The 21,192-nt window shown below is 36.3% G+C and overlaps 1 protein-coding gene across 5 annotated transcripts in view; it reads left to right on the top strand.

The window, feature by feature from the left end:
- The window catches only part of LOC118026324 (COBW domain-containing protein 3), a 53,027-nt gene that overhangs the window by 3,691 nt on the left and 28,144 nt on the right, over positions 1-21,192 (top strand). For 3 of the 5 annotated variants that reach the window (XR_004683530.1, XM_035029101.1, XM_035029105.1), the window contains exons 2-5: positions 689-775; positions 2,727-2,823; positions 3,932-4,023; positions 20,402-20,461. Coding sequence is in view for 4 of the 5 variants with exons in the window: in XM_035029101.1 (XP_034884992.1) it covers positions 689-775; positions 2,727-2,823; positions 3,932-4,023; positions 20,402-20,461 (336 nt within the window). In the remaining variant the exon portion in view is untranslated. The remainder of the gene's footprint in view (positions 1-688; positions 776-2,726; positions 2,824-3,931; positions 4,024-20,401; positions 20,462-21,192) is intronic. The other 2 variants (XM_035029103.1, XM_035029102.1) reach the window with 2 other exon arrangements.

Genomic DNA, 21,192 nt, shown 5'->3' with positions numbered 1-21,192 from the left:
AGAAAATCATAAGGGGGAGAAAATACAGTACTGTACTATATTTACAGAAAAAAGTCCACATATAAGTGGACCTGCGACCCACACAGTTAGTTGTTCGAGGGTCAACTGTATATATACTTATTTTCTTATAGGTTACTTTGAGTACGAAAATAGCCCTGTAGTCAGTTTGAATTTGTGTCTGGTTAATGATGGATGTTGAAATAAAAGGGCTTTATGTAAATTTTAGAGACGTAAACTGTGTATTCTTGGCTAAGAAACATTGTCATCATGTGAAAGTGTCTAAATATTTTAAAGTACATGAGTAATTTAAATAAAGTAAATAAAGTACATGAGTACTTTATTCCCTGGAAACCATTATTTCAATAATTCCTTAATAGAAAATTTAGATGTCTTTATATTAATTATAAATTGTATAGAAGGCATATTTTTGTTAAATGAGGGTGCAGCAAGCTGTGATCCATGTTGTAGGCATATTTGTAAATATTTATAAGATTTTATGTCAACATAAAGCTTTTTAATAGTTGCAAAGGATACTTTAATCTTTCCCTCTAGAATCTTCTATACCATAGTTAAAAATAATATTCTAAAAATAGCACACAAATTTTTAAAAACATTGGGACTCTTTTTTTGTGTGTGCCTTTAAAATTAGCCTTTGAATATTGTTATTTAAAACAAATATGTTTTATAGGTGCTGGGAAGACAACACTTCTGAACTATATTTTGACAGAGCAACATAGTAAAAGAGTAGCAGTTATTTTAAACGAATTTGGGGAAGGTAAGTAAAGTTCAGTGAATGCCATGCTGTAAGAATTTATAGGATAGCTTAGTCCCCTGGTGAATTGATATTCCATATTTAAAAATGAAAATACAGGGTATTATGATGTGAACATATTGATGCGGATTGTTCTGGGAAAATTAATTTCTTTCAAGCTTTATTTTGTACAGATTTGAGATACTGAAATTACTAGTTTTCATAAAATTTTATATACATTTGAAATTCATAGAATTAAATTAGGTTTTTACATGAAATAACTCCAGAAGTAAAAATCTAAACATATGAAAGAAAGTTCTTTCAGACTTTCTATGTACTTTTGTACTGACTATACTGTTCACTTGTAACTTTTGAAAAATTCTTTAAAATGCTTCAGTTTTTGTAAGTTTATCTTGTTGGATGTTTATTGTTTGCAAAGCATTTAAAACTGAAGATTTAAAAAATAAGTTAAATATATGGTTTCCATCTCAAGCATCTGCAGTTGTCTGTGGAAATACATGCATTTAAAATTCCAATTTTTTTTGTTTTTAATATTGAACTATGCTTAAAAAAAACCTGTACAGCAGTGTTACACACAATTCTTTGATTACTTTTAGAAGTTTTTCTTAAGTGTGAATTTTAACCACAGCTCACTTTTAGCCAAAAAATATGTCTTATGTTGAGCTATTTCTTATACTATTTTCTCAGTTGTAAATGCATAAAGGAGCTAGGTTTTATGAACAAGAAGGAAGACCTGTTAAACTTGATTTCTCATTTTAATAAACTAAAGTGAAAAGTCCTGTTAGAAAAAATTAAAATGCTAAGATTTTTAAAATCCTAATCTTGTACTCTAGCTTCTTATTAACTGATCTGTTGGACACTGTGATCACATTTATTATTAGTTGCTATTTTTCTTCATTCTTTCTGGATTGTTTATATAATTTATATAAACCATTTATTTGCAATACTTTCCTTTGCATTTTATTTATAACCTCATTTTATATATAACCCTGAATTCTGTAGCAGTCCCTTTTAGAGCTCTTTATCCTTGCCTAAGTGAAATATAAACAAAAAATATATACATGAAAAATTACTCCATTTTCTTTTGTGGCCATTTGCTTTACTGGATATTTAGAATACTCCCTTGGCTTTGGTATATTTCTTTATTGGAGGAAAAGTAAGTATGATAACAAGCATCTCAGAATTTCACATATATATTATTCTTTCTTAAGTTAGCATTGCTAGGAAACTTTAGTTTAAAAATTTAATTTTTAAATGAGCACACTGATACCCTGGCCAAGCAAACTTCCTCAAAATGAACTTGGGTTTTTACTCATACCGGGAATATTGAGTAGTCTGTCTAGTAGAAACAAAAACAATTTAGAAGAAGAATGAAAAGAAAAAAATAGATAAGGCAGTCTTTTAAGAGGGTTAAGGGCATATAAAAACCAATACATTAAACATACTAGTTGGCCATGGACAAAGAGTGCTTTTGAAATAGCTACTTTTATTAATGGGCAAGTGAGAGGGCCAAAGAAGTAGGTATGAGTCATTAATTTTGGATTTGCCTTTTTTTTTTTTTTTTAAAGATTTTATTTATTTATTCATGAGAGACAGAGAGAGAGGCAGAGGGAGAAGCAGGCTCCCAAGGAGCAGGGAGCCCGATGTGGGACTCGATCCCAGGACGCTGGGATCATGACCTGAGCCGAAGGCAGACGCTTAACCATCTGAGCCACCCAGGCGCCCCTGGATTTGCCTTTTTAGGGACTTAAATCCTCTTTAAAAAATAAAAACTTAAATAATCTAGAGTAGTATAGTTTAGAACACTGAGGCTGCACAAACAGAATGAAAGAATAAAAGTTATAAAAGGTTTTTGTATAAAATGTTTTGAAATCTGTGTTGTTGATATCCTCATCTTTGTTTTTGGTTGGCTAGTGAACATAATCTTAAGAGTGCTTCTTGTTAATTATTTCAGGAAGTGCAGTGGAGAAATCCTTAGCTGTCAGCCAAGGTGGAGAGCTCTATGAAGAATGGCTGGAACTTAGAAACGGTTGCCTCTGCTGTTCAGTAAAGTGAGGAATGTGTTTATTGTGTGCTTGTTGGTTTATTATAAATGTTTATTGATTATATTTCCAGCTTTGATTTTCTAGTGTAATGTAACTAAATTCATACAGTCTGCTTCATTGTATTTTCACATAGAAAATAACTTACTAGAATGTATTTTCTTAGAGTGTTTCTTGCTGCCCTGTTTATTTTTCTGTCTGCTCTAATGCTTTGGTTCTTCTATTGAGTTTGTTTTTATTGTCTTTGATGTTAGGGTTTAATTAGTGATTTCTGTGGTACGTGAAAGTCACATTTCATGTGTAAAAATTACTATTTTACATTGAGTGAGTCATTGGTCTTATTTCCAAGGATTCACCTCCTAAAAACAAAAGTAAATGACCATCAAAAAGGTGAATAGGCTCCCGCTGTGTTCCACCAGTGATAGTTGCTTCCAAGGACAGTGTCTGTTTTTTTCACTAATATACCATCGATCTTAGAAAAGGACCTGACATATCTATTCACTCAGATATTTGTTGAGTAAATTAGGAAAATTAATACCTGTACTGTTGACTTTGTATATTCTAGTGAATTAAATTTTTTCTACATCATTTACAACTTAAGTATTTGACTTTGAGTCAAATATATTAACAAAGCTAAAATCATGACATTTTCTTGAACAACCAAAATGAAATCCAGTATTTTCTTGCACTGTCTGGTACCCTTATTTAGAACAGATTGAAAAGTAATGATCGTGTCCCTTTAGATGTTATATTAAATCACTGTAATTCATAAATTTTATCATTGTTTTGGATGTTGAGTTTTTTCTTTCATTATGCTATAAAAATAGCAGCTTTTGACTTCAGTCAGGGTATTAAAGTTTCCTCTACTTTTAATTTTATTAAAGTATTAACTCCTCATGTAGCTGATTTATTTTGCTATCAGTATATATGCCTCTATTTTTCCCCACCATTGGTAAATATTGATGGATGTTGTGTTAGAAGTTTGGGAAGGAGTTAAATTTTCACATGCCTAAAGATATTTTTGTCTCAGGTTGCTAAATATATTTTAAAACATTTATAATGATCACTTTAAAATATTAAGGTAATAAACTGTATTTTATATTTTGGTATTCTACAGGGACAATGGCCTTAGAGCTATTGAGAATTTGATGCAGAAGAAGGGGAAATTTGATTACATACTCTTAGAGACCACTGGGTTAGCAGATCCGGGTAAGAGATGACATTATTAATAACCAGAATATAGTTCTTAAACATTTTTAAATGTATTAGAGAAATATGTAAAGTAAGCATTAAACCTGTACTCCAGACTAAATATTTTTTGTTGTTGCTTAAAACAGGAAAAATACTGGATTGTCATGTTTCTTTTGCAGATAAATCATAATCGGAGTACTTGATAATTTTAACTTGATAATAGGATTGAAATTCAATTGATCTATTTAAGATTATTGGTAGGAACACAAGTAGTTAAAGTATGGAAATTTAGGAAAAATAAAGACATTCTACTTATAAGTTCTACTCCTATATTTGATTGATTATAGTCTACAGAGATCTTATTTCTGATTACTTTCTAATCCAGGTTTCTTGGAGGGTCATTTAAAGATTCTTAAGGGCTTTTGGACTCTAATTTCAGTATTGCTTACTCTTTTTCAATTAATTGTTAGCATTAGCATTTTGTTTTTCTACTACTAAAGTTGAAATAGTTTTATTGGTAAATACTGTCATTAGGTACAGAGTTAAATTAAGCCTACTGGGCCTTTTCCTGGTGTGGAATTAATGATTATCCATGAAATTTTTATCTCTGAGTAGAATTACATTTAAACCTCTCTATTGAAAGCTACACAAAGTTGAAGTGTTTTAGCAATCGATTTCTGTTTCCTTCTTACCCAAATGTCTTTTAGGTTACACCTTTATTCTTAGTTTGCAGAACATTTAGTGTTCCTTCTGTAAGTCTGACCATACCTTTTTTTTTATTTGAGTTAATGGCATTGGGCCATAAAACTATATAAAAGACTATATAGAAGTACTGTTTAGTAATAATTTATTAGGGGTCATAACTGTTTAAAACAGATACTGAAGTATACTGAAGGTCCAAATGTAATCAGTGGTTATTGTGCTTCCAAATACTGCATAATAACATTGTCCTTCTGTTTTCAAATTAGTGTTGAGTTGGGCTGTTTTGGTCCTGTAGTAGACCATATTATGTACATTTTCATACATTTCCAATAGATTTGACTGATGATAGGACTCGGACTATTACATTGATATTAAATATTAAATCTGGTAGGATGGGAAAATATATGCCTCCTTTTTGAAATAGCAAATATCAGTTTCTTTCATGGTAGCCACTTTATAGAGAAAAACTCATAACTTTGAGAGTAGGTGAGTTTAGTAAAACATGGTTCAGCTTTTCAGAGGGAGAAGGAAAAGTTAAATAAAGATCTCAGAAAGCTTTTGTACAAATTGTAGGTATGAACAGGTTAATGTTTCTTCTAACTTTCTTTAGAATAATGATTTTATTGTTTGGGTACAAATGGAACATTCATTAAAAAAAAATTTACCCAATATCTAAGAAAATGTGAAGAAGAAAGTTAAATCACACTGTATCTCACTACAATGAAATACAAGTAGGTAAATTTTATTTCAGGGATTTTTCTGTGCCAGTGCTACTTGCTGAATGACAGCATCATTCTCTGAAGCTTGTGAAAAATGCAGATTCTTGGGCCCCATCCCAGATCTACTGAATCAGAATCTGTAAGGGTGTGAGCCCGGCAATCTGTTTTAATAAGCCCTCCAGGGGATTCTTACACATTCATAAATTTGGGAACCCCTGCTCTATGTGCATATGAAAGCTGTATAAACAGATAAATAATTTTACAAAAATGTGATTGCATTCTTTGTGCTATTCTTAGTAAGTATTAATTTAGTTTTACTTGAATCTACAAGAAGAGAACTTGGAGGCAGTTCAAGATGGCAGCTTAGGAACACCCTGAACTATCTCTTTTCATAGACACACCAGATCTGCAGCTACTTATGGAATAATTCCTGCTCAGAAAGAACTAAAAACAGGCTGAACAGCTCTGTCTACAATAAGGAATATAAGGGCTACACTGAAATGAATAGAGGAGGTGGAGATGTGGTTTTGCCAAAAACTTCACCCCGGTGCAGCAACTCATAGTAGGGAGGGGTTTCACAGGTCTGGAGTCTTTACCTGAGGAGGGATGGGTTTATACCCCACTTTGGGTATGCCAACCCTTGGAACCTGCACTGGAGAGACGAGGCCCTCCCAAATGGGTTTGGAAACCAAAGGGGCTTGTGTACAGTGAACCTGGGGGGCTGTGGGGAATCTGAGGTACTCCTTTTGAGGGGCTCACAAACAAGCACACTCATTTTGGGACCCAGTGCAAAGGCAACAGTTTGAAAAGTGACTAAATTATATGTGAAGGAGATTGATTTGCTAATTCTAAAGTGTTTACTGGAGTAGCTGGGACCAGTTGGGACTTTCTTTGGGTCCAGAGGTGCTTGTGAGCACCATTTTTGCACTTTCCTTCCACTTTGCTAGTGCAGTCAGGCACTGTGGACACAGACAGCCTCCCTAAAGCCGTGGGTGTGCCCCCATCCCCAGACGTGTCCCTGCCTCACTAAAGCCTTGGGTGTATCCTGCCTACATTGTTCTCCTCCTGCATCCCTGAAGCCATGGATGTGCATCACCCTCAGTACTCTTTCAGCCTTGCTAAAACATGCCTTTGATTGCAGTCCACAGAAGGAATGTCTGTTGATCACCTGTCCCTGGTGGCCAGAGGAGCTTGAATTTCTATACCCTATGGGACTGTAATAGGAAGGTAGTTTGGGGAGGGCTGTCATACCCAAGGCACTGCATAGACAGCAAGCTGAAACACACTACTAGTCTAGTCTGCCTATGAAAAAGGCCCATCCACTTGTCCTGGAGCTTCAGCCTAAGGGACAGGCTTCAAAGGTGCTCTCAAAGTGTAGGTAGGGAGACACCATCTTTGATCTCTCCCTCAGCCTCAACAGAGCTTGCTGGTACCTCCAAAAAGTTTATGTGCTTGTCTGAAGCCTTGATTATTGTGGCTTGAGTTCAGGAGACACCTCCAGATCTCTTGGGCTGGAGATCAGCAGGGTTTATAGTTGTGGTGCCACAGGGCTATATATTTGTATACTCCAAAAGCTCCTTCCTGTGGATCTGTCTTCCAGTCAGTCTGAAACTAGGTGCTGAGATCACTCCCTTTGGAACACTGGCAGGTCTATTTTTTTTTTTTTTTTAAAGATTTTATTTATTTATTCATGAGAGAGAGAGACAGAGGGAGAAGCAGGCTCCCAAGGAGCAGGGAGCCCGATGCAGGACTCGATCCCAGGACTCTGGGATCATGACCTGAGCCGAAGGCAGACGCTTAATCATCTGAGCCACCCAGGCGCCCAACACTGGCAGGTCTTGACACACTCTCAACAACTGTGGGATCTATCAAGAATAATTCAGGCTAATTAGGTAATCACAGAGTTTCAGAGAGACAACCAAGAGCTAGGGCAAGGTTGAATAATAAGGCTTATCTCCTATACAAGGCCACTCCTTCAAGACTGGGAGAAGTAACTGTTTTGCTTAATAAATAGAAACCAAGAGTCAAGTAAAATGAGGAGACAGGAATATTTTCCAAACAAAAGGAGGAGACAAAATCTCAGAAAAAAGATCTTAATCAAGTGGAGATAACTAATCTACCTGATAAAGAGTTCAAGGTAATGGTTATAAAGATGTTTACCAGAGTCAGAAGAATGTTTGAACACAGTAAGACTTCAACAAAGAGATAGGAAATATAAGGAAGTACCAAATGCAAGTCACAGAGCTGAAGAATACAGTAACTGAACCGAAAAATACACAAGAAGGGTTCAGCATCAGAATAAATGAAGAAGAATGGATCAGTGACCTGGAAGACAGGGCAGTGGAACTCAGCCAAACAAAGCAACAACAACAAGAAAATTAATGAAGATAACTTAAGGAACCTCTGGGACAACGTCAAGTGGAGTAACATTCACATTATAGGGATCCCAGAAGGAAAAAAAGTGAAAGAGGCAGAAAACTTCCCTAACCCAGAGAGGGAAACAGACATCGAAGTCCCAGAAGCATAGAGAGTTCCAAATAAGATGAACTCAAAGACATCCAGATCAAGAGACATTATAATTACAATGTCAAAAATTAAAGAGAATCTTAAAAGCAGCAAGAGAAAAACAACTTGTTAAGTACAAGGGAATCCCCAAATCACTATCAGCTGATATTTCAGATGAAGCTTTGCAGGCCAGAAGGGAGTGGCATGATAGATTCGAAGTGCTGAAAGGAAAAAACTTCCAACCAAGAATATTCTACCTGCCACGGTTATCATTCAGAATTGGAGGAGAGTTTTCTAGACAAGCAAAAGTTAAAGGAGTTCACCACTAAACTGGCCTTATAAGAAATGTTAAAGGGACTTCTTTAAGCTGAAAAGGAAAGGTACTAGAAAACATGGGAAAGTAAAGATCTTACTCGTAAGGGCAAATATATAGTAAAGGTAGTGAATTAACCACTTATAAAGCTACTATGAAGGTTAAAAGACAAAAGTAGCGAACTTACGTATAGTTACAATAATTAAGAGATACACAAAGTAAGAAAATGTAAAAACAAAATGTGGAGAAGAGAGCAGAAATGTAGAGTTTTTATAATACATTCAAATTTAAGTTGCTATCAACTTGAAATAGGCTTTTATTTATATGTAAGTATATATATGTAAATATAAACAAATATATAAGTATAAACAAGCATATGAATGTACAAACATAAGTATATAAACAAGTATATAAATATATATGTGTAAGCTGTGTATGTGTGTATATATGTGTGTGTGTATATGTGTATATATATATGTGTGTGTGTGTATGTGTGTGTACAAATAGGCTGCAAGGGAAGTGAGCAAGAGAAAAAAAGAATAGAGAGGAACTATAAAAACAGCCAGAAAATAATTAACAAAATGGCAAAAAGTACATACCTATCAATAATTACTTTAAATGTAAATAGATACAGTCAAAAGATGTATACAGTAGTTGAATAGATTTAAAAAAGAAGACTCATCTATATATTGCCTATGAGAGATTCACTTTGGATCTAATGACGTGCAGACTGAAAGTGAAGGGGTGGAAAAAGATATTCCATGCAAATGTAAATGAAAGAAAGCTGATGTGGCTATACTTACATCAAACGAAATAGTCTTTAAAACAAAGTCTAATAAGAGATAAAGGACACTGTACAATGACAAAGGGTCAATCCAATAAGAGGATATAACATTGGAAAATTTTTATTCACTCAACAGGAATTCCTAAATATATAAAACAAGTATTAACAGACTTAAAGGGAGAAATGGACAGCAATACAATAATAGTAGAAGACTTTAGTACTCCATTTACATTAATGGATAGGTTACCTAGACAGAAAACCAATAAGAAAATGGTCAGCCTTAAACAACATATGAGACCAGATGGACTTAATAGGTATACAGTTAACCCTTGAACAGCATGGGTTTGACTGTGTGGGTCCACTTACATGCAGATTTTTTTACAGTATAATACTATAAATGGGGGTGCCTGGGTGGCTCAGTTGTTAAGTGTCTGCCTTCGGCTCGGGTCATGATCCCAGGGTTCTGGGATCGAGCCCCGCATCGGGCTCCCTGCTCAGTGGGAAGCCTGCTTCTCCCTCTCCCACTCCCCCTGCTTATGTTCTCTCGCGCTGTCTCTCTCTGTCAAATAAATAAGTAAAATCTTTAAATAAAAATAAATACTATAAATGTATTTTCTGTTCCTTACAATTTTCTGAATAACATTTTTTTTTCTAGTTTATTGTAAGAATACGATGTATAATACAACCTACAAAATATGTTAATCGACTGTTTATATTATCAGTATGGCTCTTGGTCAGCAGTAAGCTATTAGTAGTTAAGTTTTTAGGGAATCAGAAGTTATATGTGGGGGTCCCTGGGTGGCTCAGTCTGTTAAGCATCTGCCTTCGGCTCAGGTCATGATCCCAGGGTCCTCGGATCAAGCCCCACATAGGCTCTCTGCTCAGCGGGAAGCCTGCTTCTCCCTCTCCCGCTCCCCCTGCTTGTGTGAGCGTGCACGCTCTCTCTCTCTCAAATAATCTTTTTTTAAAAAAGTTATATGTGGATTTTTGAGTGTATGGAAGGTCAGTGCCCCAACTCCTGCATTGTTCAAGGGTTAATTGTATACAAAGCATCCAAAAGCAGCAGAATACACATTCTTCTCTACATATGGAATGTTCTCAGAATAGGTCACATATTAGACTACAAAACAAGTCTCAGTACATTTAAGAAGATTGAAATCATGTCAGATATCTTCTTTAATGATATGGTATAAAACAAAGTCAATTACAGAAAGAAAACTGGACAAATCATAAATATGTGGAAATTAAATAACATGCAACTGTTATAATCAATGGGTCAATGAAGAAATCAGAGGAGAAATAAAAAATAACTTGACACAAATGAAAATGGAAATAGAACAGTCCAAAATCTACAGGATGCAGCAAAAGCAGTTCTAAGAGCAAGGTTCATAAAAAGATAGCTCTAGAGGAACTAGAGAAAGGAACTAGAAACTAAAGGAACTAAAAAAAGAACAGATAAATCCCATAGTTAGTAGAAGGAAAGAAATAATAAAGATTCAGAGCAGAAATAAATAAAAAACTAAAAAAAAAACAATAGAAAAGATCAATGAAAGTAAGAGCTGGTTATTTGAAAAAGAAAATCAGAAATGAAAGAGAAGTTAACATACCACAGAAATCAAGGATCAAAAGAGACTACTATGAATGAAATGGGTTAATTCCTAGTAACATACAATCTCTCAAGACTTCCAGTCTTCCATGAAGAAATAGAAAACCTGAATAGATGCATTATTAGTAAGGAGATTGAATCTGTAATAAAAAACCACCCAGCAAACAAGTCCAGGATTAGGTGCCTTCATGGGGAATTCTACCAAACATAGAAAAAAGATGTAATATCTATTCTTCTCAAACTCTTCCAAAATATTAAAAGAGGTGGAAAAGCTTCCAAACTCATTTTATAAGACCAACATTACCCTGATACCAAAACCAGAGAAGGACACCACCAAAAAAAAAAAGAAAATTAACAGGCTTATATCCCTGATGAACATAGATGTAAAATTCCTCAACAAAATATTAGCAAACTGAATTCGACAATATTAAAAGGATCATACACCATGATCAATGGAATTTATTCCAGGAATGCAAGGATGGTTTAACATCTGCAAATCAGTGTGATACACCACATAACAAAATGAAGGGTAGCAGTCATGTGATCGCCTCAATAAATGGAGAAAAAGCCTTTGATAAATTCCAGCGTCCATTTATGATAAAAACTCTTAAAGTGGGTATAGAGGGAATACTTAAGTATAATAAAGGCCATACATGACAAACTCATACTCAATGGTGTAAAGCTGAAAGCTTTTCCTCTAAGATCAGGAACAAAATAAGGATGCCCACTCTTGCCTGTTTTATCCAAGGAAGTCTTACCCACAGCAATAACACAAGAAAAAGCTAAAAGCATCCAAATTGGAAAGGAAGAAATCAATCTATCACTATTTCCAGATGACATGATACTATATGTAGAAAACCCTAAAGACTCCACCAAAAAACAGTAAATGAACTCAGTCATGTTGCTGTATACAAAATCGGTGTACACTTACCTGTTGTGTTTCTAGACACAAATAATGAACTGTCAGAGAAATTAAGGAAACAATCCTTGCAAAAAGCCTAACAAAACAATTTGCATCAAAATGAATAAAATGCCTAGGAATCAATCTAACCAAGGAGGTGAAAGACTGTAGATTGAAAACTAGGACATTGATGAAAGAAATTAAGTCAGAACTAAATGGAAAGTTATTCCATGCTCATGTTTGGAAGAACTAATACTGTTAAAATGTCCATACTACCCAAAGCAATATACATATTCATTGCAAACTCAGAATTTTATTTATTTGTATTTTTAAAAATTTTTTAAAAGATTTATTTGACAGCGAGCATGCGCACAAGTAGGGGGAGCAGCAGAGGGAGAGGGAGAAGCAGACTCCTCGCTGAGCAGGGAGCCTGACACGGGGCTCAATCCCAGGACCCTGGGATCATGACCCAAAGGGAAGGCAGACGCTCAACTTACTGAGCCACCCAAGTGCCCCTCTATCAGAATTTTAATGCCATTTTTCACAAAACTAGGACAATTTTTTTTTAAAGATTTTTTTAAAGTAATCTCTACACCCAACATGGGGCTTGAATGCACAACTCTGAGTTCAAGAGTCACATGCTCGACTGACTGAGGCAGCCAGGTGCCCCAGAACAAATAATTAATTCTAAGGTTTATGTGGTATCACAGAAGACCCTGAATAGCCAAAGCAGTCTTTTTTTTTAAATTTTAAGATTTTATTTATTTGACAAGAGCACAAGCAAGGGCGGCGGGGGGTGAGGGGGGCTGCAGGCAGATGGGGAGGGAGAAGCAGGCTCCCTGCTGAGCAGAGAGCCCGATGTGGGGCTCAATCCCTGGACCCTGGGATAAATAAATAAAAAACTAAAGCCTGAGCCGAAGGCAGATGCTTACTGCCTGAGCCACTCAGGCCCCCCATAGCCAAAGCAGTCTTGAGAAAGAAGAGCAAATGGGAGATGTCACTGTCCCAGACTTCAAACTGTACTACAAAGCTGTAATATGAAAACAATATGGTATTGGCATAAAAAAGACAGAAATCAATGAAACAGAATAGAGAACCCAGACATAAACCCAGGCTTTTCTAGCCAATTAATCTATGGCAAAGGAGGCAAGAATATACAATGAAGAAAAGATGGTCCCTTCAAATAAATGGTGATGGGAAAACTGGACCAGCTACATGAAAAGAATGAAACTAGGCTACTATGTTACACAATATACAAAAGTTAGCTCATAATGGATGAAAGATTTGAATGTAAAACCTGAAACCATAAAATGCCTAGAAGAAAACAGGTAGTTTGCTCCTTGACATCAGTCTTGGTTGAATTTTTGGATCTGACTCCAAAAGCAAAGGCAACAAAAGCTAAAATCAGCAAGTGGGACTATATCAAACTAAAAGGCATCTGCACAGCAAAGGAAGCAATCAATAAAATGAAAAGGCAATCTACTGACTGGGAGAAAATATTTGCAAATCAGGTGTCTGATAAGGGGTTAATATCCAAAATGTGTAAAGAACTCAGGTGCAAAAAAACAATTTGAAAAGAGAGCAGAGGATCTTAAATAGACATGTTTCCAAAGAACATATACAGGTGGCCCACAGGCACATGAAAAGATGCTCAACTTCACTAATTATCAGGGAAATGCAAATCAAAACCACAACGTGATACCACCTCACACCTATTAGAGTCAAATTGACAAGAAATAAGTGTTGGCAAGGATGCGGAGAAAAGGGAACCCTCATACACTGGTGGTGGGAATGCAAATTGGTGCAGCCACTGTGGAAAACAGTATGGTGGCTCCTCAAAACATTAAAAATAGAGCTTTCATGTGATCAGCTATTTAACTTTTGGGTATTTTTCTGAAGAAAATGAAAACACTAATTTGAAAAGATATGTGCACCCCTATGTTCATTGCAGCATTATTTACAGTAGCCAAGCTAGGATTCCTTCAGCCAAGCGTCTGTCGATGGATAAATGGATAAAGATGATATGCTATATATATACAACAGACCTGCCTTTTGCAACAATGGGGATGGGCCTTGAGGGTATTATGCTCTGGGAAATAAGTTAGATTTCATTGATCTGTGAAACCTAAGAAACAAAACAAAACTCAGATACGGGGAACAGATTGATGGTTATCAGGGGGAAAGGGGTTTAAAGGGTTGAAATGAATGAAGGGGGTCACTTGTATGGTGTTGGATGGTAACTAGATTTACTGTGGTGATCTCTTTGTAATGTATACAAATACTGAATCATTACGCCATACACCTGAAACTAATACAAGGTCACATACCATTTTACCTCAATTAAAATTTGTATATTCTATATGTAAACCACACATATATATGTAAGCCAACACATATTAGATACTCCACAAATCAACTATTGATATCATTAAAATTAATTAATAAATTCCTCAAAAGGTGGGCAGAAGCAAAAAAAAATACTATGTAATTGAAATAGAACTTGAAAGAAATGAAGGAATCCTGAATATCAGAAAAATGCCTTTTCACTGGAAGGGATATGAGTTCAGGGGGGAAAAAAGGTTATAAAGAACATAAACAAATGGGACGAGTTAGTTTTTGAACTATATGTATCAGTTCAGAGTTATTTCTTGACTGCTGGACATAAAGGAGTAGGAAATGAACACTTCTACTTAGTCCCATCTCCTGGTTTTGATTGATTTATCCTGTGCTGTGTTAAGATTCCTAACATCTACATTCTCTCATACTTGTTTGGTTCTATCTTAAACAATTTTAGTCCTCATTACCTCAGTACTGTGGCTTCTCCATTCCTGAGTTGATGAATCTCTTTATTGACTGAATTTCATGGTCAGGTAATCCTTTCAAGCTATAGATGCTGTGTTCCTTTGCATTTTTTTTTTTTTTTTAATATTTACTTATTTGAGTGAGAGAGAGAGTCGGGAGCAGGGGCTAAGGGAGAGGGAAAGAAAAGTCCCAAGAGGACTCCGTGCTGATCGCAGAGCCCCACGGAGGGCTCAATCTCATGACCCTGAGATCATGACCTGAGCTGAAACCAAGAGTCAGAGGCTCAACTGCCTGAACCACCCAGGCGCCCCTCCTTCCTTAAGTTCTTACATACTTGCTTGAGAGTGCTTGTCTTTTGTTTTTATACCTGAAGGATTATTTTACTGGGTATAAAATTTCCAGATCACGATTTCCTTCCCTCAGAACTTAACAAATATTGCTTCTTGATCTCTTAGTATTTTTTGATTGCCTGGATTTCCTTTTTTTATCATCAAGATTTGTGAGCGATATATTTTTTGAGTTTTAATGCTGTTGTTTCCTTTAATGTTTTGAGTCTGTCCACCTGGTGTTTTCATTGTTGAAAAACAACTTGGCAGGAGGTAATATCCTCAGGAACACTTTCATTAGAACTTTGTGGTCATTATTTTATTATATTGGGGCAATGAATGTTAGTGTAGAAAAGTCTAATTTTTTTCTGCCTCCTTGAAAGTGACTTGCTTTCTAAAGCATCCAAACTGCCTGACAATTTTTTCCTTTATTTTTGAAGGTCAGTAATGTAACCAGGGTACGTCTACATGTCATTCATAATCCTTTTTCCTTGGATTACAGTATAATCTGTAATCTGTAGGTTTATTTCTTCATTTAGGAGCATTTACCTTATTACCATGAAGATTTTTTTGTCCAGTTATTGGGTCCTCCACTTGATGACACCAATTTTCCTTATATTGAATTTTCTTATGTTCTCCATATGTTTTATCTTCTAATTGTTTTGTCTTTTGCTTCTGCATTTACTTCAGTCATCTTACGTGTTCCTTTCTGTCAGTAATTCTGTTTCCAACAGTATCTGTTCTGTTCCATGATGTTTTAAAAGAATTCGTTAAGTAATGATATGTTTATTGGTTGTATGTTTATTTCTTTACACAAACTTCCATTTCATATTATTCTGCTTTATCTTGCCTTTTAGAGTTTGTTTTTAATTGATTTTGTTGTTTTTAAGTTCCTTATCATGAATAGGCCTTTGAGAATTTTCTTTGGCTTCTTGGGTTATGTTTCCTTCCAAAATGGGTTCTTTGCCATTTATATGCCTTATTCATTTCTTCAGTTTTTTTCCTTGCCTTTATCTTCTTTTTTGTTTCTTCTAAGCTGTGATATATGTGCATTGTTTTTTTTTCCTATTTATTTATTTATTCATTTAATGTAAAATGTATTATTTGTTTCAGGGGTACAGGTGTGTGATTCATCAGTCTTACACAATTCACAGCGCTACCATAGCACATACCCTCCCCAGTGTCCATCACCCAGCCACCCCATCCCTTCCACCCCACTCCACTTCTGCAACCCTCAGTTTGTCTCTTACAGTTTGTCTCCCTCTCTGGTTTCATCTTGTTTCATTTTTCCTTCCCTTCCCCTATGATCCTTGGTCTTATTTCTCAAATTCCTCATATCTGTGAGGTCATATGATAATTGTCTTTCTCTGATTGACTTATTTCACTTGGCATAATACCCTCTAGTTCTATGCATGTCATTGCAAATGGCAAGATTTCATTTTTTGATGGCTGCATAATATTCCATTGTGTGTGTGTGTGTGTATACACACACACACACACACCACATCTTCTTTATCCATTCATCTGTTGATGGATATCTAGGCTCTTTCATAGTTTGGCCATTGTGGATATTGCTGTTATAAACATTGGGGTGCACGTGCCCCTTCGGATCACTACATTTGTGTCTTTGGGGTAAATACCCAGTAGTGCAATTGCTGGGTCGTAGGGTAGCTCTATTTTCAACTTTTGAGGAACCTCCATACTGTTTTCCAGAGTGGCTGCACCAGCTTGCATTCCCACCAACAGCGTAGGAGGGTTCCCTTATCTCCGCATCCTCGCCAACATCTGTTGTTTCCTGACTTGTTAATTTTAGCCATTCTGACTGGTGTGAGGTGGTATCTCATTGAGGTTTTTTTTTTTAAGAGATTTTATTTATTTTTCCACAGAGAGAGAGAGACAGCGAGAGAGGGAACACAAGTAGGGGGAGTGGGAGAGGGAGAAGCAGGCTTCCCGCTGAGCAGGGAGCCCGATGTGGGGCTCGATCCCAGGACCCTGGGATCATGACCTGAGCTGAAGGCAGACGCTTAAATGACTGAGCCACCCAGGCGACCTCACTGAGGTTTTGATTTGCATTTCCCTGATGCCGAGTGATGTTGAGCACTTTTTCATGTGTCTGTTGGCCATTTGGATGTCTTCTTTGCAGAAATGTCTGTTCATGTCTTCTGCCCGTTTCTTGATTGGATTAGTTGTTCTTTGGGTGTTGAGTTTGATAAGTTCTTTTTTTTTTTTTTTTAATTTTATTTATTTATTTGACAGAGGAGACCCAGCAGGAGAGGGAACACAAGCAAGGGGAGTGGGAGAGGGAGAAGCAGGCTTCCCACCGAGCAGGGAGCCCGATGCGGGGCTCGATCCCAGGACCTTGGGATCATAACCTGAGCCGAACGAAGGCAGACACTTAACGACTGAGCCACCCAGGTGCCCCAAGTTTGATAAGTTCTTTATAGATTTTGGATACTAACCCTTTTATCTGATAAGATATTTGCAAATATCTTCTCCCATTCTGTCGGTTATCTTTTGGTTTTGTCTGTTTCCTTTGCTGTGCAAAAGCTTTTTATCTTGATGAAGTCCCAATAGTTCATTTTTGCCCTTGCTTCCCTTGCCTTTGGCGATGTTTCTAGGAAGAAGTTGCTTCGGCTGAGGTCGAAGAGGTTGCTGCCTGTGTTCTCAAGGATTTTGATGGATTCCTGTCTCACTTTTAGGTCTTTGATCCATTTTGCGTCTATTTTTGTGTGCAATGTAAGGAAATGGTCCAGTTTCATTCTTCTGTATGTGGCTGTCCAATTTTCCCAACACCATTTGTTGAAGAGACTGTCTTTCCACTGGACATTCTTTCCTGCTTTGTCGAAGATTAGTTGACCATAGAGTTGAGGGTCCATTTCTGGGCTCTTTATTCTGTTCCATTGATCTGTGTGTGTTTTTTGTGCCAGTACCATACTATTTTGATGATTACAGCTTTGTAATAGAACTTGAAGTCTGGAATTGTGATGCAGCCAGCTTTGCTTTTCTTTTTCAACATTCCTCTGGCTATTCAGGGTCTTTTCCGGTTCCATACAAATTTTAGGATATGTTCCATTTCTTTGAAAAAACATGTGCATTGTTTTTTCAGCATGTTGGTGATTGATGTAGAGAACATCAGTCTACTTACATATGGTGTTGATGGATTATTTTTAATATCTTATCTATCTTAACCTAAACTTGTTTTTCTCCTGGACCTCAATTTGAATGCTGGGTCTTGCTGAGAGCAGGGAAGGGGAAGCAAAGGAAAAGGGGTGACTGAGAGCCAGATGGGCAATATGACTTTTAGGTTTTGTTCTCTTAAAGTACCCAGTGTTCCCCTCCTGAATTTCCTCCAACTACTCATGAAAATATATTAATACCTTGTGCAGGTACATCCTTAAGCTTCAGACCTTTTAGTTCATTTTGCTCTGAGCCCTAGAAAGTGACCCCCTCCTCCAAAAATGGGGAAATGGTTAGAAACTTTTACCCTTGGTTGACTTTTCCCTGTATTACTTATTCTTTGCTCAGTTCCCCTTCTTGCCATTTTGAAAGCTGTTTCTGATAAGTATTTGGATTTTGTAAACTTTTCCCCCACAACCACTTATTAGGGTAGAAATAAGAATTATCAGAAGTCACATAGGACTTTCTGTTTCTTATTTAGAGTATCACTCTTCAAAATTTGTTGCAGGAGGTTGTATATTGGGTTGTTGCTAATAAAACTTGGCTTTTAAAATTTTATTTAAATGTTTGTTGTAATCGGTTTTGAATAAGGGAGGTTCTGTAATTTAGGTCAGGGTTTCTTAACCTTGGCACAACTGATATTTTGGGTTGGATAGTTCTTTTTTGTAGGGGATTGTCTTGTGAATTGTGGGATGTTTTTGTTTTTTTAATTTTTTTTAAGATTTTATTTATTTATTCATGAGAGACAGAGAGAGAGAGAGAGAGAGAGAGAGAGGCAGAGGGAGAAGCAGGCTCCCAAGGAGCAGGGAGCCCCATGTGGGACTTGATCCCAGGACCCTGGGATCACGACCTGAGCCGAAGGCAGACGCTTAACCATCTGAGCCACCCAGGCGCCCTGTTTTATTGTTTTTTGCCTTGTGGGATGTTTAACAGCATCCCTGGCTTCTACCCACTAAATGCCGGTAGCATTCCCCTAGTTGAGACAATTAAAAATATCTTTAGACTTTGCCAAATATTCCCTGGGGAGAAAAATCACCCTGGGTTTGGAACTATTGATTAACTTAATCTCTCATCTTACTCCTCTTGCTAAACACCTGCATCTAAATTTTAAATAGTTTTCTTAAGTAGCCTGGTAAGTATTACCAAAGATACACATCAGATTTAGAAAAAAAAGCTCTAATATATTCTTGCAATTCAACTTAATACTACATGAATGTTAACTGTATAGGACTTAGAAGCTATCTGAATAGTAATCCATGAATTAAAAAAAAAGGTTTATGAACAATGTGGAATTTTACTGAGTGAAAAAAATTAAGACTTTTTTAAATGACTTATTGTTAGGGGTAATGATACTCACAGTAGATTTACTTTTTTCTCCCTCATTAATTAAAATCATGGTTTAGCCAAGTAAGTGAAGAAAATTCTTATTGGCAATTCAGTTGTTTACCGTTTAGGAGACTGGCACTCTCCAGTTCTAAGCTAAATAATTGTCATGGTAAAGTAATTTCCTTGAAAAGAACAGGCATTGATTCGCCCCTGTTACTCACAAATCCTATTTCAGTCAAATTGGAAAACTATTAAGCTTTGGGGAAAAAATCAATAGGTATCAGGAAACCATTAGATCTTGTGGCCCTTGCTATATCTTGCATGAGTAATCACTGTAGACAGCTGACAGGTATTTCGCTGTTGACACAGTGATGCTGGGGGGCCACATCTCCTCAGTGTAAGTGGACAGCTTCAGACACGGGGATGAGTTCAGTTATCCTTGTTTTTCCCCAGTACTCATTCTTTTGGACAGCCCTGTCACTAACTGGACCTGTGATGCTTTGAAAAATCAAATACTTCTTTTACGGCCGGTTTTCTTTTTCTTGTGTAATAGCAAACTGATCAGGGCGTGTGCTTTGCTACTGAACCAGTGTCTGTCAAAAACAAGTTTTAATTTCTTACTTAGAAGTTTTTTCCTCAGATCCAAACTTTATATCCGTATTAAACAAATAGTATAAGGTTTTACTAGTAATGCTCTTATAGAGTGTATAATTTTGCCTTCTGTTCTTTTCCTTCTATAAAACTTACAGGTTTTTCTCTTTTTCAGTCAAGTGGCTTCCGAATTATCTATATTGTGTTTTGCTTCCCCTTAGAGAGAGAATTCATTATTTGTTAACTGCATGATTATTAAATTTGGAAGAGAAAACATAAAAATAAGTCCCGTGTGCACATATCCATAGTGCCCAAATTATTTGGTAGTATCTATTGGCAGATTACTATGGCATTGATAGAAGCTTGGTGTTGGGTTTGTATGTGATAAGAGCTGATCTGTTTTTCTTTTTCTTTCTTTCTTTTTTTTGTGGGGGGGCAGAAAAGGGAGAGGGGAAGAAATGAGTATAAATAGTAAAAGATTCTGTCATTGTAATTCCCATAAAGAAGTTTGGAAAGCCATACATAATTTGTGTATGTGTTCGCCTGCTAATTCTTTTAGGACACATTAAAACAGCCTGGGTAGAATAGTGTTTCTCAGTTTGAATAAATATTTTTATTTGATCAATATTGTACATATTTTTCAGGTGCTGTAGCTTCTATGTTTTGGGTTGATGCTGAATTAGGGGTTGATATTTATCTTGATGGTAAGTTAAAAAGCAAATATTCTTTTGTTTTCAAGGAAAATGTTATGGTTAAGATTTTTTTTTCCCGCTCACATTATAATTTTAATCTTTTTAAACTTGTTTAGTTTGATGATGAAGTAAGATTCCAAAGCCCCAGAGAGTGGTAGAACTAGATGTCGGGTCTTAATGTCAGCTCCCAATTTAGTGCTTCCACTAAGGTTTTCCTTTTAAAATGCTATGTCAGTTTCTTACATCCTCTATTTGATTTATGTACTTAGTATGTTAGAGAGTTTTTTATTTTATTTAAAATATACAGTATGAGGGGTGCCTGGGTGGCTCAGTTGGTTAATCGGCTGCCTTCGGCTCGGGTCGTGATCCCGGGGTCCTGGGATCGAGTCCCGCATCGGGCTCCCTGCTCCGCGGGCGGCCTGCTTCTCCCTCTCCCTCTGCCTGCCTCTCTGCCTACTTGTGCTCTCTATCTCTCCGTCAAATAAATAAACAAAATCTTAAAAAAAATAAAAATAAAATGAAAATAAAATATACAGTATGAGGATCATATTTCTGCTTTCATTTTCCCTTGAAGATAAGAATTAAGCAAAGCCCCCACTCCTTACTTTTTTTGCCATAACACTTTTGGGCAATTGTATTCATAGACTTCATTTAAGACATATAGAAACTTTATGAATGAAGTAACTATGCCCCTCCCACCCTTTACCTTTCTTTAAACCAGGTCTTCCACAGACTCAAGAGTG

The sequence above is a fragment of the Mirounga leonina genome, unplaced genomic scaffold (genome assembly GCF_011800145.1).
Source record: "Mirounga leonina isolate KUSES-001 unplaced genomic scaffold, KU_Mleo_1.0 Mir_224, whole genome shotgun sequence".
In the NCBI taxonomy this organism is placed as follows: domain Eukaryota; kingdom Metazoa; phylum Chordata; class Mammalia; order Carnivora; family Phocidae; genus Mirounga; species Mirounga leonina.
This window is presented reverse-complemented; position numbering and strand designations above follow the sequence as displayed.